Source organism: Chelonoidis abingdonii, chromosome 16, assembly GCF_003597395.2.
Source record: "Chelonoidis abingdonii isolate Lonesome George chromosome 16, CheloAbing_2.0, whole genome shotgun sequence".
Taxonomy (NCBI): Eukaryota; Metazoa; Chordata; order Testudines; family Testudinidae; genus Chelonoidis; species Chelonoidis abingdonii.
The window spans coordinates 677,014-704,354 of NC_133784.1; the positions used below are offsets into that span (position 1 = coordinate 677,014).

At 45.9% G+C, this 27,341-nt stretch overlaps 1 protein-coding gene across 1 annotated transcript in view; it reads right to left on the reverse strand.

The window, feature by feature from the left end:
* LOC116838098 (VPS10 domain-containing receptor SorCS3) overlaps window positions 1–27,341 on the reverse strand; it is a 513,373-nt gene that overhangs the window by 37,849 nt on the left and 448,183 nt on the right. The window contains exons 15-18 of the mRNA XM_032803097.2: window positions 16,176–16,293; window positions 13,593–13,726; window positions 8,839–8,952; window positions 6,570–6,741 (exon numbers count right to left, since the gene is read on the reverse strand). Of these exons, the coding sequence (XP_032658988.1) occupies window positions 6,570–6,741; window positions 8,839–8,952; window positions 13,593–13,726; window positions 16,176–16,293 (538 nt within the window). The remainder of the gene's footprint in view (window positions 1–6,569; window positions 6,742–8,838; window positions 8,953–13,592; window positions 13,727–16,175; window positions 16,294–27,341) is intronic.

Here is a 27,341-nt window from a genome sequence, read left to right on the forward strand (position 1 = left end):
CCCCTCCTGGGACTCCCTGCCCCTAACTTCCCCCCCAGGATCCCAGCCCCTATCCAACCCCCCCAAGCTCCCTGTCCCCTGACAGCCCTGACCCCTATCCACACCCCTGCCCCCCTGAAAGGCCCCCCAGGACTCCCACACCTATCCAACCACTCCTGCACCCAGTCCCCTGACCACCTCCTGGGATCCCCTGCCCCTTACCCAACCCTCCCTATCCCTGCTCCCTTACCATGCCACTCAGAACACCAGGACTGGCAGCCACACTGCCCGGTGGGAGCCAGCCATGCCGCCACACAGTCTAGAGCACTGGGGCAGGCCTGTGGCTCTCGCAGCCGCACTGCCCAGCAGGAGCTCGCAGCCCCGCCGCCCAGAGCTCTGGCTGCATGGCGCGCTGAGGCTGAGGGGTAGGGGGGAAAGCAGGAGACTAGCCTTCCCAGGCGGGAGCTCAAGGGCCGAACAGGATGGTCCCATGGGTCGGATGTGGCACATGGGCCATAGTTTGCCCACCTCTGACCTAGATGATCGCAGTGTCCCCTTTTGACTTGGGAATCTATGAATTCACTACAGCCTGTTAAATGCTACAGGACTTCTCTGTGTGGGCCTGCACTGAGCCCACAAACTCATGTCACAGGGATGCCACTGAACGTATGGTAAAAAACAGCTGGTCTGGATTCAGTCCTGGTGACCTCTGGGCGAAAACTTCATCACCCATCTCTGGAGTTCCATGCTTGTCCATGTCATTTTCTTTTTGTTTTCCTCATTGATTGGTGGCCGGGTTTTTGGTTTGTTTGTTGGTTTTTCCCACCCTCCCCTTCCTACAAAGGGAAGGTTTTGATATGGAGATTACGGAACAGATTTCTAATAGCTAAACAGTAGCAGATGATCCTTCCACCCAATTACTGGCCTCGCTCTTTAATACAGAGCCAGTGATAGTGCTAATCTATCTTTCCCCATTTCCTTCGCTGCAGACTGGTATTTGGAATATCGAAAGGTGGCTGCTTGCCCCACATACAATGGGTTTATGAATATAAATTAAAGCAGAAATGAAGTGGAGGCATTTCAAATGGATAAAAATCATTGCTCTCTAGATAAAATCAAGAGGCACTTTCTATAGCTTTGGTCCTGTACACAGCTCAAAGGGAATGTGGTAATGGCCTGCTGTAACACTTGCAACTCGGTCAATGGAATGCAAGGGGCAGCTGACGGGCAGCGGGAATCGGTGTTACCTATAAGATACCTTGGCAGCTCTTCCCCACTGGAGTTCAGCTGGGAAAGTTTTCCAAATCGACAGCTGCACTGGCAATTTGTCAGAAGCCCACAAGCGTGCAGAGAATGGGTGAAATCTTGGTCTCACTGAAATCAATACCAAACTCCCATTGATTTCAGTTGAGCCAGGATTTCCACCTATACCTTTATATATTTACATATTTTTACCATTCAGGAATAAATATACAGAGTCCTAAGATTTGCTCAGGCTTGTTCTTGTCTTTTCAGTTTGCTCACAATAAAAGCCTGCAGCTGAGCAGCTCTGTCCTCACATTGCAGTACCAGAGCGAAGGCTGCAATGGTAGGGAGCTGATTTCAGTGGCACAGCTCCCACCTGGTGCAGAGTGGCAGGGGGACCCAGGGGCTCACTTACTCCATTCTCACCTACTTCAGCAAACCAATAAAGAGATTCAGACCTATGCTTACTTGTGTGTGCCCAGACCCTAGGTCCAGGGAGCTCATGTGGGAGTGTATTCTTATTCCTTCTTCCTTATTGCTTATCTGCACAATCTAAGTCACAATCCAGAACTAAATTAATAAAAATATAACAAAGCTATATATACCTTCAATATATAAAACCCACCATCATGTGCCATGTGCTTATTCTAGGATTACTAGCATGGAGATCTTTTAACACCCCGCTATGCAATAGGGTGAAATCCAAGATCCACCATAAATCTAGGGAAAATTACCTTTCGGAAGAACATGTGGCACAACCTTCAGCTCCTAATGGATGAGCTTAGGTCCAGCCATTCATACTAGCATGTTCAGGACACCCAGAAACAGACAAAATAAAAGTCACTGGTAACTGAGCACAGAGCCATTGGATCAGATCATCGTCTTGTGTTGTCCACCAACTTGAACGGAGCTACACACTAACCCCATCTCAGGAGCTGGCACACTGTTATAACACATGAAGCCAAGCACATAACTAACACGTGCACAATCACACACACATGCGTGCGTGTGCACACACACACGCATTAGTATTTTTTAAAGCCCTGTCAAACATACTTCTGGCATGAAAACTAGAGGAAAGCAGGGATTTTACTATATTTCCTCAAGTTTTGTAATAATCAGAACTGAGGAAAATGAAAATTTCTTTGCTTTCTCTGATTTTTTTCCCTATGGTTTTCAGGTTTCTGTCAAAAAAGCACAAAACTGACTTTTTTTGTTTAAAACTGAAACCTTTTTGATTTTACCTAAATAAACTCCCACGAAAAATTCTCCATAACAGAATTTTTGTCATGAAAATTTACATTTAATTGAAAATCCATTTTTTATTAGTAAAATGTTTCAATGGACACATTTTGAGCACCTCTAATAAGAGTAGATAGCTCCAGTGCCCTGTGCCTAAAATGTTATAATCTGATCCCTTTTCAATATCTACCTATCTGTTTATTCACCAGATCCTTCAATCCCTGAAACCTTGTGCCAACACAACTCTTCAACTACCTTGCCTGCAACCCTATTCCTGTCTGTTTATCATTCTTTGTCTGCAGCTGTTCTGCTCGAGTTCCCTAATAAGTTACTACTAGAGCCCTAATTTTTAGATTGCCTGTTCTTTTCTGAACTCACACTCAATAATGTCTCTACAAATCTTCATACCTTGTCAAATCTAAACAGATAAAAGAATCAGCCAGGTAGACAAGAAATTCCCATTGCGCAGAAGCAGGAGGAATATGAATCTATGCAAAGAGACCCTGTCATCTCAGACTGGTTACAATGAACCATTTCATTGCATCATATTTTTTTTAATGAAAAATATGTGGCTACTTGAAAAAACCATCAGGTTAGAAAAAAGTATTAGAGGACAGCATGATACCATAGCTAGGGCACTGAACTGGGAGTCAGGGAAGATGGCTTCTGGTCCCAAATCTTATAGTGACACCATGGAATCACTCAGGAGGTCATCTAGTCCATCCCCCTGCTCAAAGCAGGACCAACCCTCAACTAAATCAGGACCAATCCCCAACTAAATCAGTGACTTTGGGCAAATCATTTCACCTCCCTAATACTGTTTCCCTCCTATCCCTCCTCTGCCTTTTCTGTGAAGACTGTGAACACTTTGGGGCTGGGATGGTCCCTTTTTGTGTGTTTGTCCAGCTCCTGGCTCAGTGGGTCCTGATCCTGGTTGGGGCCTTTAGAAAATACTGTAGCACACATAATTCATAATCATGGTATTTAGGCTAAAGGAAATCAATGACAAAAGTTCTACTTTTAAAAATATTAAAGCATCCCTCTGTCCTTTGGAAACCTAAAGACACCTCCATTGAATTAGAGCAGGAAAGCAAAAGAGACCAGAAACAGACACTGATGCTGACCAGCTTGGCTTTTTTGTTTGAGCTGAGTGAACTGCACAAAGATAAACAAACAGAACACAGATTGCCAAGTAAACCTGATTTCTCAAATTCTCTCTTTCCTTTTACCAAGGATGATTAACACTTATATTCTGATCCCATCTACACAATCTGCCCTGTCATTGTGACACGGGGAAGGCATTTGACAATTTCCCACATTTCTTTCTTGTGTGCACGTTCAATGTCTGCTGGGAGATTTTGAACAAGGAAATTATGTTTGATTAAAGGTATCCACAAAATGGCAGTGTCTAAAATGGATACAGCTGGGATTTTTAAAGAAGCCTGATGGATTTAGGCCCCCAAATACCATTTCCGTGGGATTTGGGTGCCTAATGTCCCTACACATGCCTTTGAAAATTGTCCTGCGAGCGTGCCATGAATCGGTGACCTGTCAAGGCTTGTGTCAAGTTTTCTGGACAAACACACCCCAAACGAAGGCCTCCTTGGTGAATACAAAGCGGTATTAGGGGGCAAACCACAGCAATCGATTATCCATAGGAGGTTGGCAAAGGGGATCAGAGCAAAGGTCTGTGATTTCCAAGAGATCCTGACAAATCATGTGCCAGAGGCTCATGGCAACATGGTGATTCCAGATGCCACTCTGAGTGCCCTGGGGACTGGATTGCTTGGGCATAATCCTCAGCCACATCAAGCTTCCCCCCAGGTGCATCTGAATGAGAGAGGTGAAAGGGGTGCTACGTTGCACATCAAGCTCTCCTGATCCCAAGGGCCAGTCCTTTAGGGGCTGTCGTAAGCCTCTTTCCCAAATCTGGACCTTAGCGTCCAAAATGTGGGTGCCTAGCATGAACCCTTCTAAGCTTAATTACCAGCTTAGCTTTGATCTCGCTGCCACCATCCAAAATTTCCAGGGTTTTGGCCCCCTCTGGTCTCCCCCAAAACCTTCCCTGGAGAGACCCCAAGACTCAGAGACTCTGAGTCTCACAACCCACTTCCCTTCCCCCTCTCTCTCCCACCCAGACTTTCCTCTCTGGGCTAACCTGCGAGTCCTGATGCAATCTCTTTACATCACAATAAAGAAGATGTCTCCTCTATTCCACAAAGAGACAAACCCCAAATACAAGGACAAGAATGATTCTCTCTTCCCCTCTCCACCAATTCCTGTGCTGCAGAGCTTACCCTCCGTAGATCTAACACAAAGAGATTCCCTCCCCTCTCGTTCCTAGCCTACCCAGAGAGAAAAACTCAACAAGTCTTAAAAGAAAACTTATATAAAAAAGAAAAAGAAAAAGGGACATCAAATATTCTCTGTATCAAGATGACAATACAGGCATTGCTTATAAAAAATATGAATAAACATCTGATCAAAAAGATATCCAATTTGAAACATTCAGCAAGCTACACCAATGTAATACCACCAAAAACAATAAAGCCTATATTGTTTTCTACCTGTACTTACAATTTGGAAACAGAAGATTAGAAGATAGAAAGAACCTTCTCATAGCTGAGAGACAGACCAAAAGACACAGACCCCAAAAATTCCCTCCCTGACTTTGAAAAATCCGGTTTCCTGATTGGTCCTCTGGTCAGGTGTTTGGTTCTCTTTGTTAACCCTTTACAGGTAAAAGAAACATTAACCCTTAGCTATCTATTTATGACAGGGGTTGTTATACTGATGGGGACTGGCTACAGGGCAGTGGGATCTCTGGCCCTGCCTCCTCTTACCCCCAGCCCTCTCCAGTCACAACCCCAAGCCCGGGTGTGTTGTAGGCAGACTGGATGGCACACAGCCAGCTGCACTGGCTTTACCCTATTCCAGAGCTTTACCCCAGCTGCCCCTGCGTAGCTGCCTAAGCAGTGTAACCACCCAGAAGCAGGGCAGTGAGCTGGTCCCCCTACTTAGCCACAGATCATGAGCAGTGGCAGTGAAACCCGCCCAGACACAGATTTCTCTATTATATCCTCAACTCTGATCTCCAGGGAGCCCCTCTATGGGAGAGAGAGTAGCTGAGCCTCTCGTGCTCCAGTCAGCCATTGCCCTCTAAGCTGAGACCATCACACATGGAACTAGGTAGTTGAAACCATAATGGGGATTTTTGCAGCATGGTTAATTATATCTCTAGGATCCTCAAGGGAGGCCATCAGGCAAAAGGTCCTTTTATTGCAACTGCTGTCGAGGCCCCAGGAAACGCCCTTATCCAGCAGATGTGGGGTTGGCCACAGAATCCACCACCTGCTGCAGAACTGTGCAGCGCGACCTAAGCTACCATTGTCCATTGGTCTCTGGCACAGCACGTAGAACCATGGTCCATGACTAAGGCTCCTGGGCACTACCGCAGTACTACAATACATGGCCATCATCACTCCTTATAGTATCAGAGGGGAACAGCAGCTAGCCAGAGATATACTTCCTTAGTCAGGGCTTGTATGAATAGTGCAGGGGTCTAGGAGGGGAGTCCCAGCATCACTCTGACCTGGGACTTCCTTATGACCATGACAGACAGAAGTATTGTCTGGTGCCATCTGTTCTAATCTCAGACTGGGCTAGTGTTTCAGAAGAAGGAAGAGAAGGGGGACAGTCTCAGCAGGATTTCTATGCCCATCTGAAACAGATGATGGCTGGATTTTCAAAGAGGTGTACAGAAGTAAGGAGCTCAATTCCCACTGAAAAATCAATGAGATTCGGGCATCTCACTGCAATTTTGTGTCTCTGAAAATCTTTCCCTGCGCTTATGCCCTATTCTGGCGTGTCCTTCTACAGGCTTGGGCTAGACAGTGCCGAGGCTGCTCCAGCCAGCAGACACTGTATCATGATAACTAGTAGAGCTTTGCAGCCCTCCGTGCACTGGGATGTTTGTCATTCCACCCACCTTCTGTGAAAGGTTTCAAGTTTGGGCACTTGAATGCCATTCTCCTGATGAAGCCAGTAAATGAAAGGAAGGGGGCAGCCTGCACTTCAGTGCTCCAACAAGCCCAGAGACCTACCTCTTCCATAAGGATGATGAAGGTGGTGTTGTGCCCTTGCTGGGCAAGCAGCTTGCTGTCAGAGGTGAGGACGTGCAGCCCACGTGGGGCTTTGCCGGGGCACTGCTCCGCTTTGGCCACGTATTTCTCCCGCAGCCCGTCCGTGCAATTGTTAGACACAATCCTCCGATACCTGGGGAACATGGACAATTCAGGTGGGGCTCGGGAGAGTAGGTTTTATTTTTGTAACGTATGCATTTCAAAGAGCTGCCCCAGGCTGACAGCCCACATGCTCCCCTCAAATCAAAGAAACTCAAAGACTTTATTAATCCGCAGAAGCCAAACAAATCACGATCCAGCCGTCTCCGAGGACCCTGGCTTCACTGGTGAGAACAGTTTCATATTGTTGAGCTGATTCTCTACATACCACTTTGAAAGCTGGAGAAGGCCTATTCAGCTCCCTGTTCTGTCTCTCTGTCTCCTGCATTATGGCATTTCGTTATGCTTTCGTTATATTGTGTCTGCTCCTATTCTGCTCCAAGGCACCCTGAATGATTTGGCAGGAGCTTTGTCCAGCTCAGTTTTAAATGATTCAAGGAGCAGGTTTCTCTTGGCTCCATTCAGAAGCAAAGCAAAGAGATTAGCTGCCTGTGAGGATACTTGGCAATTTGTTGCCTTGTTCCAGGAGATTAACCCTCCTAGTCATTGCCTCACAGAACTGGGGAAGGTGAGCAGGACATCAGCAGCTCTTCCCCACTCCAGTGCATCCTTGCTGCCAGGGGCTCCGCCGGCTGCAGCCAGCCCACTTTAATGACAATCTTTCACCATGGAGTGGTTTCCTAAGACCTATGAATACAGTCTTACAGTAGCCCAACTTTCATTGGCAAACCTCCAGTAAACAGCCAGCATTTGTGAGCAGGGTGTGGCACTCATGAGCAACCCTACAACAGACCTCCAAGTAGACATCTGCTGAGGCACACAAAGAATGTTAAAATGACAAACCAGTGTCTGCAGCCCCACTATTCTGGAGTGACCCTACCAAAACAAACCAGCGTCTGCAGCCCAACGTTCCAGAATAACCCTACCAAAACAAACCAGCATCTGCAGCCCAACGTTCCACAACAACCCTACCAAAACAAACCAGCATCTGCAGCCCAACGTTCCACAACAACCCTACCAAAACAAACCAGCATCTGCAGCCCAACGTTCCAGAACAACCCTACCAAAACAAACCAGCGTCTGCAGCCCAACGTTCCAGAATAACCCTACCAAAACAAACCAGCGTCTGCAGCCCAGTGTTCCAGAACAAACCTACCAAAACAAACCCGCGTCTGCAGCCCAACATTCCAGAACAACCCTACCAAAACAAACCAGCATCTGCAGCCCAACGTTCCAGAACAACCCTACCAAAACAAACCAGCGTCTGCAGCCCAACGTTCCAGAATAACCCTACCAAAACAAACCAGCGTCTGCAGCCCAGTGTTCCAGAACAAACCTACCAAAACAAACCCGCGTCTGCAGCCCAACATTCCAGAACAACCCTACCAAAACAAACCAGTGTCTGCAGCCCAGTGTTCCAGAACAACCCTACCAGAACAACCCGGCATCAGTAGCCCAGCATTCCAGAGTAACTTAATCAAAACAAACCAGCATTTGGAGCCCAACATTCCAGAGCCACCCTATCAAAACGGACAAGTGGGCAGAGCCTGGTACTCATGAGCAACCCTGCGTCAGCCCTCAAAGCACAAGCAGCCTAAGAATATGAGAAATGTCACAGTAACAAGCCAGTATGTGCAGACCCAGTGCTATGGGAACCCTACAATAACAAACTACGAAATACACAGGGTGAAGGCGGGAAAAATTGGGTAAGGATGCACAGCATAAATCCAAGCTTCCTAAAGAGTTGTTATAAATAAGAACAGTAAGAGAGAAACAAATTATATGAAAAATCACGGAAAATACCCTGAGCTGGCCGTTTACATGTTCCGCAGCTACTCAGATGGATATTTTGCTTCGTACTTTAATTTTGCAGCAGTGGTGGCATGAAGTGTGGGCTCCCAGGATCATATATCACTTGAGAGCAATGCAATATCTACATGTCACTTATGTTAATGGACTTCTCTCAGTGCCTGAGGAATGAGGTACAATTCCATATAGACGAGGCTGCAAAAAAGCAACTCGCAAATAAGGCTGGAAACCCGCCAGGCAGAGTAGAGATAACGCTAATGGTCCAGACTTACCGTAAATACCACAAGGTCACCAAAAGCGAGAGTCAGCTAGACTTACTTACCCGGTGCTGTTCAGGTAGCTCTGGCCGAGACTGCAGTCTTTTGGCAAAGAGGACGGGTTGAACCAGAAAGCTGGCATGCACTGGTTGTTACTGTGCCTTTCGTAGCCATAGTCACTATGGAAACAGAAGGGTAATGAGGAGCATCAGATCATGATAATTAAGCACTGGAAAAGTTTATCTAAAGAGGCTGTGGAATCCCCAATATTGATGGTTAAGAACAGGTCAGACAAGCACTTGTCTGGGATGGTCCAGGTATACTTAATTATGCTGTAGTGCATTGGGATGGACTAGATGACCTCCTGAGGTCCCTTCCAGCCCTACAGGTTCTAAGATTCTATGTGCCATGGGTTCCCACAATCTTCGGGAATCACCTATTTACTAGAACTGGCTTGGAAATTTGAGCTAACTTCTTTTTCCTGAAAAAACAAAAAGCTTTACTTTTAACGACGATAGTGGAAGACAAAATGCAGGGGTTTTGACAAGTCGTGCTACTGATGGGGGAAACAGGAGAAAGGCTGTTCTTTCTACTCATCCTGCCTTCTAGTTCATCAATAAGTATCCAAACCTGTATGCCTTACTTGGATTTCACTGTGTCCATTCTTGATCAAAACTCCCAGGGGGTCAGAAGGAGTCTTGACTCATGGCAAAGTAAAACCAGAGTAACTGATTCGGCAAAGCTCTTAAATATATGCTTAACTTTAAACGCATGCTTCAGTCCATCCAAATTCTGCAACACACATGCTTAAGCCCCATTGACTTTGTTGGGCATTAAGAATATTGGAATGGATTTAAACACATGATTAAGTGCTTTGCTGAACCGGACCCCAGTGAGTGCCCAAATTACGGAGGCTAACACTATGCTAAGCAACACTGAACACTGAAACTGGAAGCATGGGAGACCTATTCGATGAGCTATGCTACAGAATGGGGAAGAATGCAGCCCCAGAAAGCTTTGCTGAACAGCAAGCATTGCACAACTTTGGAAGCTTTTTGTTCCATGCGGTGACAAGAGAGGAAGAAAATCTGATTCACATCCCAGGATCTCACCACATTCGTGACAGGGAAGCATCACACAAAACACGAAGTGCCGGGAGCCAATCTTGAATGATTAGCAGAGGAATAAAGATGAACAGCATGCCCGAACAGTGACAGGGCTAACGAGCAAACAAGGGCATGACTGAAGCCTGTCCAAAAGAGCACTGACAACAAACAGTGGAACTGCCCTGGTATGCTAATGATTACACAACAGAAGGTGCATCTTCCCTGCAGAGCGTACCACCACAGCTCAGACTCCGGGGTCGGGGGAGCTTCAACTCTGGTGACTGTCTTGAGAGCTGCCACATCCACACTGCTATTTTTACCATGCTAGCTTGAGCCCTGCTACAGTGAGTCTGTCTACCTGGGTTGGGAGGCTCACTCCCAGCTGCAGTGCAGACAAACCTTTACTGTCATTCAGGGGGAAGAGGAATCCAGCTCATCGATCCCTCCCTGAACCTTTAGGGGATGGAAACACACCCAGCTCACACCCAGTTGTCCTCCCACTGATGAAGTCACAAGGCTGATCAGAAGCACAAAGAGGTCAACGGGAGTCTTTTCATTAGTTTTGGTGGGCTTTGGATCAAATCCTCTGGGCCTCCCTCTTTGGCTAGCTGGAGCTAACGTGGGGATTTTGAGATAAAGAGGTGGAATAAAAAAATGATCACAAAGTTCATCTCACAACAAGCCAACAAACTCCAGCGCTATGGGAACCACAGACACTGCGAAGGCTCCACACGCCCTGCGATGCTCTTGGTTTTATCCAGGAGCATGCCAGAGTCTGAACGGAAAGCTTCAGAGAAGGGTTTTAGCAAGATGAATTCACTGTGCAGCCTCACTGCTGCTAGTATTCTTTGGAGGACAGAGATTTCCAAGCTGCATAAAAAGGTTCAGAAATTCCCTAATGCTCTTTGTCGCAACATTCCATTTAATCATTCTCAGAGGGTCAGCCTGGCACAGTAAAGAATGCCTGGCAGTGACTGCATAATTAAAAATGTTCAGGAGGAGCTGTACTTTGCCCAAAAGAAGAAACGAGCTGCATAAATGTTTAATAAAATTAAAGACGACATTGCTGTATGCCCCGAAGGCTGTGGGTTCGTTCATTAACTTCTGGTAATTGTATATTAAAATCTCACATGCTGCCCACCTTCCTGCTTGCAAGCCCCAGGGCTTGCATAAGTTAGGAAAATAATCAACTCCAACTGCTTCTCTGTCTTTCCTTTCTTGACAGAGTAAATAAAGAACAGGGGTGGGGGGAAATACCACCATGTATTTTAGTAACACTTCTCAGTTCCATTGCTTCTGCACAAGGCAAAAGTTCGATTTTTAAAATGATTATGTCTGAGTGTGTCTGCAAATGTCGGTAGCCACAGCTACGTCCTCATTGTATCTTTCCACACGCTTCTCACAGGGTTAGCGAACCCATGTGCTTTCTTCTATAACTGTAGTCTTGCCATGAATAGTGACTAAGTCATAAGGACAAGATGGAGTTCCATGCATCTTAGTTTCATAGAATATTAGGGTTGGAAGGGACCTCAGCAGGTCATCTAGCCCAACCCCCTGCTCAAAGCAGGACCAACCCCCAGACAGATTTTTACCCTAGTTCCCTAAATGGCCCTCTCAAGGATTGAACTCACTACCCTAAGTTTAGCAAGCCAATGCTGAAACCACTGAGTTATTGCCCCTCAATGACTCCCAATCAGATGTCTTCAGCTTACATGCAAAATATGGATTGACCAAGCTTTCCAAAACGGACTGGTGATTTTAGATGCCCAACTTGAGATGTCTGGAAGGGCCATAAAAGCAGCAGAGAATCCTGTGGCACCTTATAGACTAACAGACGTTTTGGAGCGTGAGCTTTCGTGGGTGAATACCCACTTCGTCAGACGCAGGTAGTGGAAATACATGGAAGGGCCATGTTTTCCAGAAAGTGAAAACCATGAAAACCAGACCCCTTTAAAATATCTCCAGTTGGGCATCCAAAAGGGAGGTGCCCCAATCACTAGTCACCGTTGAAACTCTTTGCTATGTTCCTCTCTCCCCACCCTGTAACTGTCAGCCCTGCAAGCTCAACCTAGGATTGGAATATTAACTGGTTCTTTCTGGCCCATGCATCACTATCAATGAAGATTCAGCACTCAGAAGCCAGTTAAGGATTCTGTTGAGAGTGAGCAAGCTGGAATAGAATCCAGCTGTCTCTGCTATAGTTGCGTTAGCTCTGCAGGGCTAACAGGAGAATAAGGCAGTAAAGTCTTATTTTAGTGTGTAAGGTAGGTGGAAATGATACTGAATAAATACAGGAAGTGGATCTATTGAGTAAGAAGGTGCCATTTTACAGTCACACTCCAAGGTACCAACCGCATTTTAAGGCCAATTAAACTAGAGTAGGTTTGCACTTCAGCCTTAAAAATACACCAGGCTGAACTCTGGAATGAGAAAGCAGGAGTGCTTCAAAGCAGTAACCAACCAGACAAACACAAAAGCATCTGTGGAAATCAGTGACAGGCTGAGCACAGTGGCAAAAGCAAATGATGTGGTATAGGTAGACAGTGCAGGGAGGTTTGGTACTTATTGTAAAATGTTAGCTTTTCTCGTTAGGGGTGAGACCAGCATCCAAATGTGCCACACCTCCTGGGATAATCCAGAAGAGTCTTAGATTTCATTGCTGCATTAGGAATAAATGAACAACTGGTTCAGTAAAAATGAAAAAAAATCTACCTGATGTCATTGAACCTTTGGTTAGACCAAACACTAATGATATTCAGGAAAAGGCAGCTATCTTTCTTCTCATTTTTTTCTCATTTTGGCTGCACCTGATGCATGTCCAGGTCCCAGCCAAAGCTGTATCAGGAAGTCTTGAAAAAAAACCTGTGGATCAGATCCTCAGCTAGCATATATTGGCACAGCTCCACAGATGTCATGCAGGCGACCTGAATGGAATCCAGCCTAAGAAGTCCTCACTGAATTTAGGTGGATTTTCACCAGCTGAGGATTTGGTCCTGCCTACTTAAATGAACACAGGAAATGAAAACATCTTTCCAAGACAACTTCTTCTTGTTGCATTCCCAGCCTAGTTTAGCTGTCCAAGAGGTGCAGGTAGATCAGGGATTCATCTGAACTGCTGGGTGTTTGTGCATGCCCCCCCAAACCTTGTGTGTACCCCCACCCTTTTGAGAATCAGCTGTTCTTAGTCACCCCTTAGAATCCTCCTGCAGAAATCCCAGACACGGATACTGTCCCCAAATGTATGAGCAACATCAGGGTTTTTTAAAAAACCTCAGAGCAATTTGGAATTTACAGTGGCATTACCTCAAAACATCAGTATTTATGCAAAGCAGCCTGTGACTTCTGACAGGCCCACACTACATGGGGGAGGGATATGTGTGAAAAAAGGCCGATCTGGCTTTTGCTGGTGACATTTCTTAATAAAATCTTGCTGAAAAGCAATAACAGTTTCCCAGGCTAAAATGAAAATCATTGCCCTGTTTTCCACGATGCAGCCTCAAGTGGCTACAGAAGTCAAGTGAGGCTGAAATTCCTTACCTATAGGGGCACCCTTTGGAGGGGAAACTCCTTCGTTAGAATGATCTGCAAAATAAATCCCTTAGCCACTGCGCAGTCCACCCTTGGAATTCCATATACATCGAGCCAGCTGGATTGGAACAGGCACAGAACCAACAGCAGCAGGAACACGAGTCATAATGGGCCAGAATACTTACCACTCAAAGTCCCATTCGGCACAGACACAAGGTTCTGATACAACGGTTCTGGAGTAGTCTCGACCCAGGGCACACTGGGCTCCAGGCTTGCGTTTCTTATAGATCTTCCTCTCTCCCATGACGCAAGGCTCACCCTTTGGCAGCGGAACCATCGTGGATTAGAAAGAAGAGAAGAACATGGAGGATTTCTAGTCTTTGCCCCACCACTATTACTATACAGCAGGATATTAAAGCATCTTGGGGGAAGATTTGGGCCGTTAAGCGCTCTTTGAAAGTCAGGAGGGGCTAGTACTTAATTCCCATTTACACATTTAAAAACCTCCTCTGTACAAACTTCAGATCATGTCTCCCAGATTCCTAACTCCCATTTACAGCTTCATAAACCTCCCCCTACACTAACTTTATCAAAGTCTCCCACCAGCTGCCCCCTTGTGACTTGCCTGTTACTGAAACAGAATGATTATTTCTGTTTTGCATACGGCAAAAGTCATGCATCATCGAGTGCATTGTCTAAGGTCACGCACAGAGTCAGCGACAAAGCTCAGAGTAGAACCCAGGAGTTCTGTCTCCTCCTCTTCCCACTACCCCTTACTGCCTTGTAGCACTTGATCATTTTCTTCAAGCGCTGTGTAGGGGATTAATACTGAGGTTTTCTAAAGCACTGAGGGAGGAAGTTTGAAGGAAAGTTCGACCAGATACCATCAATCATCTTTCATCAATCATCTTTTCTCTTAGGTTGAAAAAACTTGTCTGAGCTAAAAAAATAAAAATCCCAAAACAAACCAACCCAAACCAAAATGCACAATTACATTCCTTATCTTTCTCGTGATTACTGATTGCCTAGATGATCCCATGGTATGAAGAACAAGGGAGTTAGTTATATGCATTACTTTTTATACAGATCATGCTTTACCTGTTTGATATTATCATGCCTGACTGCACCGAGTTAAATTAAAGAAAGCTGTTGCTGGAGATGAGGCTCAGGCAGAAAGATACGGAAACTGCAGCAAGCCAGCCATCTCTCCCAAGTCAGAGATGGAGGTAACCAGGCTGAATGGAACTCGCAAGAATTTGCATGCAGACTGCAGTGTAGGTCAGGCCCACGCATATAGACTTTCTCTGGCCTCCCCCTTTGCACTGCATGCTATGTTCCTTTAGGTGAATACATAATGCTTTGTTTTGAAGAAGCTGAGTTTGAGACACTTTGATCAGATGCTGTCACAGGAACCCAGAAGAAAAGGGCTTCCAGGTACCAAACAGAGTTGGCCCTATCATGTTAAAGCAGCTGGTAAGATGGCAAGGAGAAGGGGGTCAGCCCAGAGATGCAGTCTAAGAAAGGCAGGATGAAGATAGTGAAACCTGAAGTGCACCTGAGAGGGACTAAAAGGGGTCCAATCAGTTTGCCCAGCTAGATTAGCAGATACTTTCCCCTTGCTTCATTTTGCATTAGTTTTAGTCGTTCTGTGTCATGGCTCTATCCACCCAATATATTCCAGGTTCCATGACACTCACTTCTAATGCATCTTCTCTTGCTGATTCCGTTCAGTGACATCACAGTTTCAGTGTTTGTAGTGTCACTTCATCACAACGGAAAGGACTGTGACATCACAGCGTGGTCATTTTGCCAAGGACCCCAACCCTACAAACAACTCCCCGAAGGACAGGACTGCATTAACTCCCATTGGCTTCCCAAGGCCCCAAATGACCCTAATGTGATAATAAGGCAGGTGATTACAGACGAGAAAGTTTATATACATATAATAAAATAATAATATGGTCTTCTCTGTCCTCTTTGAGCAAAGAACTCCTGAGAGACTTCCAAACTTCTGTGAGATAAGTAGATACTTTTACATACATTTTACAGATGGGGAAATGGAGGCATAGAAACGGGAAATGACTTGCCTGAGTGAGTGATGAAGCCAGAAATAGACTCCAGAACTCCAAGACCTGAGTTTAAACCAGCAATGAGGAACAGCACATGCTAGTGGAATGGAATTTCTAAACACTGTTACAAGTTTAAAAGTACACTGGCATGGAGATGGAGCTCTTTACCCTTTCTCCTGGGTTCACAACTCTCAGCTGACAGAATTCCCTTGTTGGTGTCTCTTGAGTGACTGATCCAATGATGTTAGGTTAGTTTATCTAACTGGGCCAGATTCCTGTTTACACTAAGGCCCCTTTATACATCTCTGGCAGTGTAAGGGGGCCTTAGCATGGGAGTACATGACATTACAGGCCCTTATTACACAGCCAGAGTGGTGGCAAGGGACCTTAGGGCAAATGAGAATCCAGCTCAGTGTGTTTCACTATGCTCTCCGTGCATTCCAAAGCACAAGTTGAGTCTAACTGAGATTTAATACCATTCTGGAAGCATCAGGAGGAACTATTTAAAATATGTGATATCTATTATATCTAGATATATGATATCTATATCTATAGGTCAGAATCGCCTCACTGATTTGATGAATACTAGATCCTTCCCTCTCTAAAGAACAGAACGTGATAGGCTCCTACCCACAAATACTCTGAGCTTCAAAGGCAGTGTTGTGCCCCATAAAAGGCTGCGTAGGGAGTCAATGGTACCTGATTGTGCAGGTGCCAGGTCTGGTAGTCCTCTTTGTTGCACCTCCTGCTGAAGATGGATTTGTAGTCCACTTTGACCAGCTGCCATTCAGAGCGGAGACTGAAGTGGCCAAAAATTCTGAACATTGGAAAAGAGAGAAAGGCATACACACAGTCAGCCATGGAAATACAGAGCCTCCATACAAAAGTGAACCAAGGGTGGAAACTAACATTGAATCCCAGAACACATTACAAGGAAAGAACATAAGAACAGCCATACTGGGTCAGACCAAAGTTCCATCTAGCCCAGTATCCTGTCTTCCGACAGTGCCCAATGCCAGATGCCCCAGAGGCAATAAACAGAACAAGTGATCATCAAGTGATCCATCGCCTGTCGCTCATTCATAGCTTCTGGCAAACAAAGGCTAGGGACGTCATCCTGGCTAATAGCCATTGATGGATCTGTCCTCCATGGATTTATCTAGTTCTTTTTTGAACCCTAAGCCTTTACCTTCCTGTCCCTCAGCTTCCAATCATCTGCTTGTACGTGGTATCCTGCTCTCTGTCCCTTTGTGTATCCTGCCTTATTAGACTGCAATGGATACACAATGGATATACTCCTGTATGTCTGTATAGCACCTGGCATAATGGGGGCCTGATGTTAGCTGTGGCTTTTAGACACTCCTGTCATATAAATAATTATAGTAACGAGTAGCCCCATTAAAGCCAGTGGAATTACTCAGGTGAATACAGTTATACATGTATTTATACGATTGGGTCTTTTCTGAGATGACATGTTCTCACTGGTGTTAAATATTCTGACTGTACAAAAAAAGGAGAGAGAACCCAAATGTTAAAAAAATCACTATGCAGCAAAGAATGAAATGAAAATAGAGACCAACATGATGGAGGTGCTTAGAACATAAGAAGTGCCATACTGGATCAGACTTATGGTCCATCCAGCCCAGTAACCTGTCTTCTGACAGTGGCTATTACTAGATGCTTCAAAGGGAATGAACAGAACAGGGAAAACATCAGGTGATCCATCCCCTGTCATCCAGCACCAGCTTCTGGAAGTCGGGCTTGGTAAACATGATACAAGATGAGGGCCTGCAAAGACAGCAAACTACCATCTCCTAATTAGTTCACGCGATAATCATTTTCCACCACAGGGCAGGAACTTCCTTTTCTGGTAATTCTTTTGAGCAGGCTGATCATTACCAATGATTCAGTGACCCACATCTATGGCTGATCTGGCCAAGAAAGGAAATGTCTCGTTCATGATGTACCCCCAAGCTAGTGGACTTGTCGCTAGATGCCCCAATCAACACTGGGGCCTGTTTGTGCCAGATGCCATGCAGTCCCAGGCATACAGTAGGAGCAGAAGAGTGTGCATTCTAGATAGACAGGACAGACAATGGGTTACAGCACAGGACTGGGTACTGAGGCACAGAGACGTTAGGGCTGGGATTGTCAGGAAGGCCAATGAACATTAAACTCCAGACTAAGCACTCTGCCCAAGGCAGTACCAGACATCTCTGTGTTGGCTTGAATTCGAAGCCAGGTTTCTTGAAGCCCAGTGCAGTACCTTCCCCACAGGGCCATCTTTCCTCATACCCATAAAATCACGCACATGCCTAAGTGCTTCCAAGATCAGGGCCAACGTGAGGCCAACCGTCTCGATGCTAAACATTCTGTGCTGTCCTCCTGTGTGATAAACACTAAGAGCGTTTACTTGGCAGAAGCTCACATCTTTTACAAAGAAACAACTCACAACAAAACCGCCTTTAATTAATAAATAACATCAGGTATCTACACAAAAGGCTCCATTCATCTGGAATCATTCAGCTAGCTGCAGGGAAACTGCCTTTCAATCAAGCAACTACTTCTTACTCCTCACGCCAACGGTTCTTTTCTCCATAAGAAGCAACTTTTCAGCTGGCTGGAACCATATTTCCAACAAGGTGCATGGTGCAGGGAGATGGGGGACAGATATCAGTTGACCACTTTAACAGCCATAAACAAAGCTACAGTCTCACAGAGGGAAAAGAAAATGAAATAAAGGTGATGGAGCAAATCAATGCATCATCAGAACAAGCCAATACGAGCAGCTTGTTCTCCCCAAAGCAGAGTCTCAGATGAAGAAGAAAAAGATCTTAGAAATCAACAATAATTTATAGGTTTTTAAATGCATGTAGATATGATTTGTTAAACCTACTTCATTTCCAATATTCAACTACAAACAGGTGTCACAGTATCACCTTAGCTAGAGGGTTGATAGGAAGGAGAGGGAAGTATTTTTCCAACACACCACATCTTTCACCAACCTAAAATTCAACCAGGCTATTCATGAGCTTGGGGGGGGGGGGTGTAAAATTCTTTTATATATAAAAAAAAGAGGGGAAATTGCAAGATGATTTGCAAGTCTCACAGTGAGAGGAGAAGAAAAACAAAGATCAAGAGAGTGCGACCCTCAAGACACAAACATTCCTAACCTACATAGCACTGTAACCTTATGGATGTAACCCTCATCCCAACCTCTCCAGTGTTTGCCACCATCCCTTGCTCTGCCTCATCTTACCCTAGATTGTAAACTCCTAAAGGCTCGTGGCTTTACCTCTCCTCTGACTGCAAGGTGCTATGCAAGCTTACAGTGCTGTGGAAATGCAAACGTACGGAGCGGTGCAGCACACAGGATTAGTGGCATGGATGGTGAAGGGCCAGAGAGGGACGGAGACCTCTATTACAGGGAGTGAGGAGCTGCATTACCCCAGGGGCAGCTTCAGAAGGGATTGTGCCATTGGATTTATACAATCCCTCCCCCAGTACCTCGACGCGCAGGGCAAGTGTGTGTGCTGTACCTGCCCTCTGGATAGTACATTCCTATTCCCACCTGCTCGGTTCTGGTGTGGAGTCTCGAGGAACATGGGGCAATGATCTCCCCTCATTCACATCCACTTTGGTGACATGTGCTAGAGCCAGGCACAGCCTGAGCCTGAGCCAGGCGGAGGAGCCCCTAGGCTCTGGGGAACTCGAACCTTTCTGAGCTGACTGCTTTTTGGCACCCAGCAGGTTAGTTTAATTTCCCTGACTGGCTACTGTAAAACAGCTTCATGTCCATGAATGGCAACATCGGCCGCACACTGAGCAGCTCCGGCAGCAGCAGCTTCATGCCCACCAGCTCTGTATTCAGGAACTGCGTTCTGTGTATGGGCTTAGCTAGTGGCCAAGATATTCTACTGAATCAACTGTGTCGCTTTTCCTCTAAACCTGGTTCCCACTGGATTTGATACGGGTGATTTAAATGAGGCAAAGGAGGGTTAGAGGATGGAAATGTCACTCCATTTAGTGAGCCAGCCCCTCCGGGCTAGTGGCCTAGTCCCATTGACTCCCACAAAGCGATGCTGATTTACACCAGCTGAGGGACTGGCCCGGGGGGTCTATTTCATTGAACTGTAAACTCCCGCCCCCAAAGAGCTTACCTTGGATCCTGGGTCTCTGTGTGCTAGTAAGTCAAAGAGCGGCACACTGCCCCCAGGACGAAGGGGGGGAATCAAGGGCAGGCTCAGCGGCAGGGTGACCAGATGTCCCGATTTTATAAGGAAAGTCCTGATATTTGGGGCTTTGTCTTATATAGATGCCAATTACCACCACCCCCCCAATCCCCTGTCCCGATTTTTTGCCTTTGCTATCTGGTCACCCTACTCAGAGGTTGATAGGCAACAAATAGGGGGAGAGAGAGGAGAGCCATTATTTAGAGTGAGAGGGCCCCCACAGCTCAGGGGTGTGACAGGAAGATGCCTGCTCAGAGGAGGAGCAGTGTCGGAGAGAAAGCAGGTGGTTAGAGTCAAGTGATTGACAAGCAAAAGCCCGAGAGCACTGTGAGAGGGAAAAAGCCATTCTGAAAAAAATCAGGGCTGGAGCATGCATGGAAAAAAATTACTGGGGACTGGACTCAAGGAGATCAGGAGTTAGGATTTTCAGGATAGTTAGTATAATCTGCACCTGATCTCTGCATCTTGTAAAGAGGCGGGGCAGGAATGGTGGAGGAAGGGGTGGAGTGGGCTGGAGATGGGGGCGGGGTGGGGGCGGGAAGAGGCATGGTGGGGGCAGGGCCTGAGGCTGAGCAGAGATTGAGCACCCCAGGGAAAATTAGAAAACAGCACCTGTGAGGGCTTGTTGAGGGTGAGTCCCCGGCCTGCATGCAGGATCTCCCTGAGAACTCGCCCCTGGAAACGTGGTAGCAATATCCCTAAACTTCTTCCTTTCCCTCTTCCAGGTAACTCCCAGTTGATAGAGCTTTGTTGGGAAAACTCCGTGCCCAGTCAAGCTGAGTTAGTCTTTCAGCTCCCTTGATAAAATAAGTTACCACGAGGCATGTGCTGCTCGTGCTGCTAGTCCAGGGCTGCCCACCTGCTCCGATTGTATCTGAGCTCTAGGGTAGGAGATCAGGAGTCAGCATTTTCAGGATAGTTAGTATAATCTGCACCTGATCCCTGCATCTTGAGAACAGAAGCAGCCTGATTTCTGTGTGAAGGGGACACCTGCCAACTGCAACTGCCAGCCCCTATGCAGTTGTGGAGGAGTTTGGATTCATCTCTGAACCTGTGGATCATCAGTGGAGTGGTGAGTGCACCATCTTTTAGTTAAGACAGTCAGGGGAACTGCTTGGAAGACCCCTATTCCCTGAACTGTGTCCTCAAGCCAGGGAATAGAGGTTTGATGATTTTATTACCAACTGCCTATTTAACCTGTAGAGGGACTTACCATCTTATCCAACATGCACGTCTTTTGGGCTGGATTGAACTTAGGCAGCCTAGTTGCTTATTGATGCTACAGGAGATACATTGTCATAGGTTATCAAAGGCCACTACGAACCAGGAGAACAGTGCATTTTTCTCTTGCTATATCAGGTCATGTGACTGGGGAATGTCATGGGTATTATCAGCGTGGGCACTGGTGACCCTGAAAACAGTGTTTTACCTTGTTCTGTTATATTTATTTCCCATTTAATACAATTGCTCTCTTGACTATATTGTGTGTTTGTGTTATTTCTTGGGAGTCGCCAATCATCTAGCCCATAAGTGCTTCGAATTTTCCTTCCAAGCTGCCCTGGTGACCCTGCCCAGAAGGAGCAAGGGAGGGGGAGCCACCACCAAATAAATTCCTATGGGAAGAAAATAAGGAAGTTACATGACACCCTGCTGAGCTAGAGGCAGTTTCCAGATGAATCCAGGCCTGTCCATCACAACCTGTAAGGAGATTGGCATGAAAGGAGGTAGCCAGGTGGATACGATGCTACAACATCATCAACAGAGAAATAAACACTTGCTTGAACCCAACAGACAACATGGCTAGAGAAACCAAGAAATAGCGACTGGCCAGAAAAGGGGCATAAGAGCTGTCTCAAGATGAGCCACCAGGGTCTCCCTCTGCACTAACATTAGCGGACTACACAGCAGGGAAAGCAGCAGGCTGCGCTGGCCTTTCTTCAGAAACAAACCTCACCAGAGCCACTTGCTTTCTGAACAAAAAGAAAAACATTGAAATGCTTGCATGGTAATGACAATTAATGGAAAAAACAAGGTTTCCGAAGTGGAAGGGAATATATTAGCATTCTAAAAGCACAAAGCGTTAGCTACTCTTATATAATTGCTATAATTTAGAAGGAAACAATACTACACTAAATGTAATTAGAGCAATATGAACTGTAAGGGATGTTTCCCTCTGTGATGCTGACATGGTTCTGGGTCAACTGATTTTTATAAGAACTGTTTTGTTTTTTTTTAATAAAAAGCTTCTTAATGCTGATAAACTATCATGATCCAGCCCTCGATGTTATGAGCAGCAAGTAGGCAAACAAAGCTGCTGTATCTCCACTCTGACAATAATACAGTGACCGGTAATACGTCCCACCAAGATACTTACAGCCCTTTTCTGATGTACAAACCCATCAACATGGTGAAGGCTGCATTTCTAGTGGTCCCGCCTCAGCATGGAGGGATGGACTACTTGACATCTCGATGTCCAATCCAGCCCTACATTTCTGTGATTCATTTGAAGACAGAGGGTATGAACTACTTTTAGAGTAACTAAGGACAAGGAATTGTAGGAGACTATCAAAAGAATCCATTCCCAAGGGAAATGGGGAAAGCCCCATCCAAGTGGGATGTGTGAAAGTAGGCTCAAGAGAACATTGTAGGGAACAGTCCCTGCCCTGGCAGCGGCTGCAAGGGGTGAGCACCCCTACTAGATACTCTAGAACACGAGCTTCTGTAGTGGTTCATAAAATAGCTCAATTTGGCATCAGAAAGACTAAGCATTTATTTTAAAGTGTGATTATGGCCAGGAAAGCAACCACAGCACTGGGACAAGGTTTAAAGGTGCTCTGGTATGTAGTGAGTTACCAGATACCTGTCTAGCATGCAGCTGATCTAAGTGGGGTTATGAAAGGAAGGTGAATGGGAGGTTATCATTAGGGAGAGGGCATGTCCTCTCTTCTCTCTGTTGTCTGACACTGGAAAGGCCCGAGTCGTTGGAATTGATTTGTCATTGTTCTGAGTTTGTATTTTTGGAAATAAAGTCAGGGCTGAAGAAAGGGATATGCAGAGACGTAGCTGGGGGTTATTTTTCTGTCTCCAGCTTGGAAGTCTGTACACAGAGGGCATGTCTACACTACAAACTTAAGTCACCCTACTTCAGGTCGAATTACTGCCACCGCAGTTATTACAGTGGTTCATGTCCGCACTACCCCTCTTTCAGCTGGCAGGGCACAGCCTCACCAAGAGTGCTTCTACCAACTTACGAGGAGCTAGGGTGGGGGCTGAAAGCCTGGGCTCTCAGCATCACATGCAACTCCCTGCTGGGAGTCCTGCTGTGCCCCCAGCTCTCCTAGGTTCTTTTTGAATAAGGCTGTTTATTCATTTTTCTTTTAAGCAATTGATCCTGTATTATTGTCACCTTGATACAGAGAATATTTTTATGTCTTTTTCTTTCTTTTTATATAAAGCTTTCTTTTTAAAACCTGTTTGAGTTTTTCTCTGGTTAAGGCTAAGGAACGAAGGGAGGGGAAATCTCTTTGTGTTAGCTTGACTAGGTGAATCTGCATAGCCTCTGGGTGAGGGGGAGAGACTCTTAATCTCTCTGGGTTTGTGTTTCAAGGAATTGAAGCGGGAAAATCTGGGGGAGGTAAAGAGGGGGAAGGGAAGTGGGTTATTTCCCTTTGTTGTAGACTCAGGGCATCTGAGTCTTGGGGGTTCCCCAGGGAAGGTTTTAAGGAGACCAGAGTGAGCCAAACACTGGAAATTTTGGCTGGTGGCAGCGATATCAGATCTAAGCTGGTAATTAAGCTTAGAGGAGTTTATGCTAGCTACTCAGGTTAAGAACGCTAAGGTTCAAATCTGAGTAGGAAGCTACGACAGCCTTATGTTCACCTAATAGACCAGGCCTGAGTTACCTGCCCTTTTCCATTCAACAGAACAGCTCCATGAGTGTGTCTGTCTTGTATCTGGTTACTTTACTCACTAAATTAGGGAATTTGGTTTTTTGTTTTTTTTCCCCTAAATATGGCTAACTGTCTAGAGGCAATACAGATAAAGCAGAACAAAGTGAACTCTTCATTCTCTCTCACACATCCCCAATAACATTGTCAATCAGGACATAACTGCAGCCCCTTAATTGGTAGCTGGGTTGGAAAAAGATGAAAGATGAGCGCTTGGTTTTCAAGAACCTACTTTGGAAAGTCAATATGAAAAGCCATCTTTAGATTTCCCATCTGAGCAGGTCTTATCTGGATGTCATTGAGAAGCAATAAATACGGGAGCCCAGATGGCATTTAGACAGAGGCACTTTTCTGACTAAGTACACTTTAACAAGTATTCTCCACTCTGGGCCATAAAGCAATAATTTACTGTCCATAGACATGACAGATTTAGTTTTCCTGCCTCAAAGTAAACAGTTAAAATTCCTGTGGATTCCCAGCGAACACAAGAGGGTCGACTCAACCACCATCATTCTCAGCTCTCAATTAAGCGACTGCTAAGGAACCACAAATCCCATCCCAATCCCTTCTGTTACAGAAATTAGGTTATGCTTTCATTGCGGGGCTGAATGTCATTAATTTGAGAGCAAATTATTAGAAACCTAGAAAACAGTTCTGAAACGCCTGCAGATTTACGATGAAGTCATTTCGGAAAAGGTCAGTGGCAACACTGCTATAATTAAATCTTTCATTAATTTTTTAAATACACAACAACTTACAAATGCAGTATAAATTGACCAGACGACCTTGCAGGAAATTATTACAGAGTTCTTTCACGTTGTACAATAATCTAGCAGGCCGGAGAATTGCATTTCCTCTCCCTCCTTGTTTTAATTGACGATGGAGTTTCATGTTTGTTGCATAGCAATAATCAGAAGCGATGGATCAGGCCAGGAATTTGGATGGCTTGGGGGTTATGGAACACCAAGTTTTTGCCATCCATCGATTCAAAGCCCACCCCAGCTTGGTAAGTGAGAAAAAGTTCTAACAACATCACAGCCAATGAGTTCCCTAGACAAAAGGACTTAGTGGTAACAGTCTGGGTCCATTGCTGCTGGTGGCTGGGGATGGGACCTAGAAGGGGAGGGCTCTGAATTACAAAAGAGAATCCTTTCCCAAGTGTCTGGCTGGTGGGTCTTGCTCACATGATCAAGGTCTGACTACCATATTTGGCGTGGGGAACGAATTTTCCTCCAGGTCAGACTGGCAGAGACGCTGGGTTCTTTTTTTGCCTCTCTCTGCAGTACGGGGCCTGGGTCACTTGCAGGTTTAAACTAGTGTAAATGGTGTATTCTCTGTATCTTGAAGTCTTTAAATCATGTTTTGAGGACTTCAATAACTCAGCCAGAGGTTAGGGGTCTATTACAGGAGTGGGTGGGTGAGGTCTTGTGGCCTGCAATATGCAGGAGGTCAGATCATGATGGCGCCTTCTGATCTTAAAGTCTATGAGTTTAAGAAAAGACAATGACTGCTGTCAGGACCAGCTTTATGACCCGCAGGGCCCAATTCGAATACCCGGCGGTGGTCCGGGGCTTCGGTGGCACTTCGGCGGCAGGGGATCCGCTCCGGGTCTTCAGCGGCACCACAGGACCCCCCACCGCCGAAATGACATGAAGACTCCTGGAGCAGGGCCCTGTTAGGCGCGGGACCCTCTTAAGCATGGGGCCTGATTCTGGGGAATCAGGAGAACTGGCCTAAAGCCAGCCCTGGTCACCTCGCTCTGGCCCGGAAGGAGTTAAAAGCAGCCCTGCAGTGGGCTGTGGCAGGGAAAAGCCAGGCTGATTGGGAGAAGCAGCCACAGCTGGGGCCACATCCCAGTCAGGCCCCAGCTAGCCCTATGAAAGGGCTGAGGGACACACTCTCTCTAGCTCCCTACAGAGAGGAGGACCTGGCTGCCTGGGAAGCTGAGAAGGATATCTAGGGTGGAGCAGTGCTGGGGAAGGGCAGAGGGAGCTGGGGAGCTCCAGCCTAGCTAAGCCCCAGGCTGCAGGCTGAATTAAGGGCCCACAAGCGGGTACTAGGGTTGCAGAAGTGCAGCCCAGGAATAAGCAGAGGCAGCTGGTCCAAACCCTACTTGCCAATGATGAGCGGTTTATAGACTGCAGTCCGCCCCAGTGAGCAGGGGCTAGATCGTGACAGGCAATAGCCACTGAGGCAAGGGAGGGGTAGGGGTTGGGAGTTCCCCTGGGAGGGGAGACCCAGACTGAGGGGTTACTGCCAGGGGGAAAAACCCTAACCTAGAAGGGCACTGGGGTCTGGGAGGGACATGGGGGCCAAGGTAGGTGAGACACTGGCCTAAAGAGGGCTCTCTGAAGGGCGGAGCACTAATTCCCTGGACAACCAGCAGGAGGTGCTGCAGCGGTGAGTCGTCACCTCGCCACAGCAAGTGCCTCCTCAGTCCTAAATCCTCTTTATAACATGTTTGAAGTAACCTAACAGTGTAATATACAGGGCAAACCTGGGTGGCTGCTGTGTATATTTGGCTGGACCTGTTCTCTGGATATACAAAGGCTTTTGGGTCTCCAGAGTTGCCCCTTTAACTTGTAATGGAAGCTAGAGCACTGGGGCATTTGCAATGACTCATATTGTTGACTGAATCTTACTGACCCCTCATTGACAATACAAGGTTTTATGGAGCATGAAGATGCCAAGTGGAAAGTGAGCGCTAAGAACATCACGCAGAGACCCTGACCTCACAGTCACAGCAACCATCTTCATTCTTTCTGCAAATATTAGTACTTTCCTTCCATTGCTAACATCAAGGTTGGTGAGATAACAATTTGCCTCACTTTGTTTCTCGTACAGGCCAAAACACAATCCCCTTTGAAGTTAGATGTTGTCAGGATTTGGCCCAATACAATATACAGTTTATTTACAAAATACTTTAAAGTTGTATTTATAGAAAAAAAAATTCATTAACTAATTAATTAAAATCCTAGCAATCTAGCCCCTTTGTAATGTACCCTGTGGCATGACACTCCATATTCTTCATTGAAATATGATTATGATATGCATATGGCCTAAGTAAGATATATATTTATACACGATGGGTCTTGTAAGGTACCACTGGACAGGTTATAATTTACTAAATGTGATTATCCAATTTGTATGCATGTATCATTTCTGTATCCAACGTTAGGAATATTGACTACGTAACAATTACAACTGGGTGTGTATTTGGGAGACATCCACCAGACAACCAGCCATCAAAGCCTTGATGGGCCATTAGGAAGAAACACTAAAACTTTAAAGATACTAATCTCGCTCCTTCCTGAGAGGTGTAACACTACCAGGTCAGGTGGTCCTGTCACCTGGTACTAAGCACCATTTTGGACTTCTAGTGATTTTCCATTAAAAGGAGGGGGAGATCAAGACTGGGAAACAAAAGATTCCTGCCTTATGTAAATCTAATTTAAGGCTTGGGAGTAAAGCAAACAGGACTCTCCTCCATTGCCTACCAAAGCAGAAAGCCTGCTGAAAGTACCTGAAGGGACAAAGGAACTAACCTGAGGGGAAAGGCAGGGGTGAGTCCAGACTGAGACAGGTCCAGTCTGTAAAAAGAAATAACAAACTCTAGCTACAGAAACTCTGCAACTTGCCTAAAATAACATTTAGGTTTAGAAATTACTTCTTGAAACCAGTCTCTT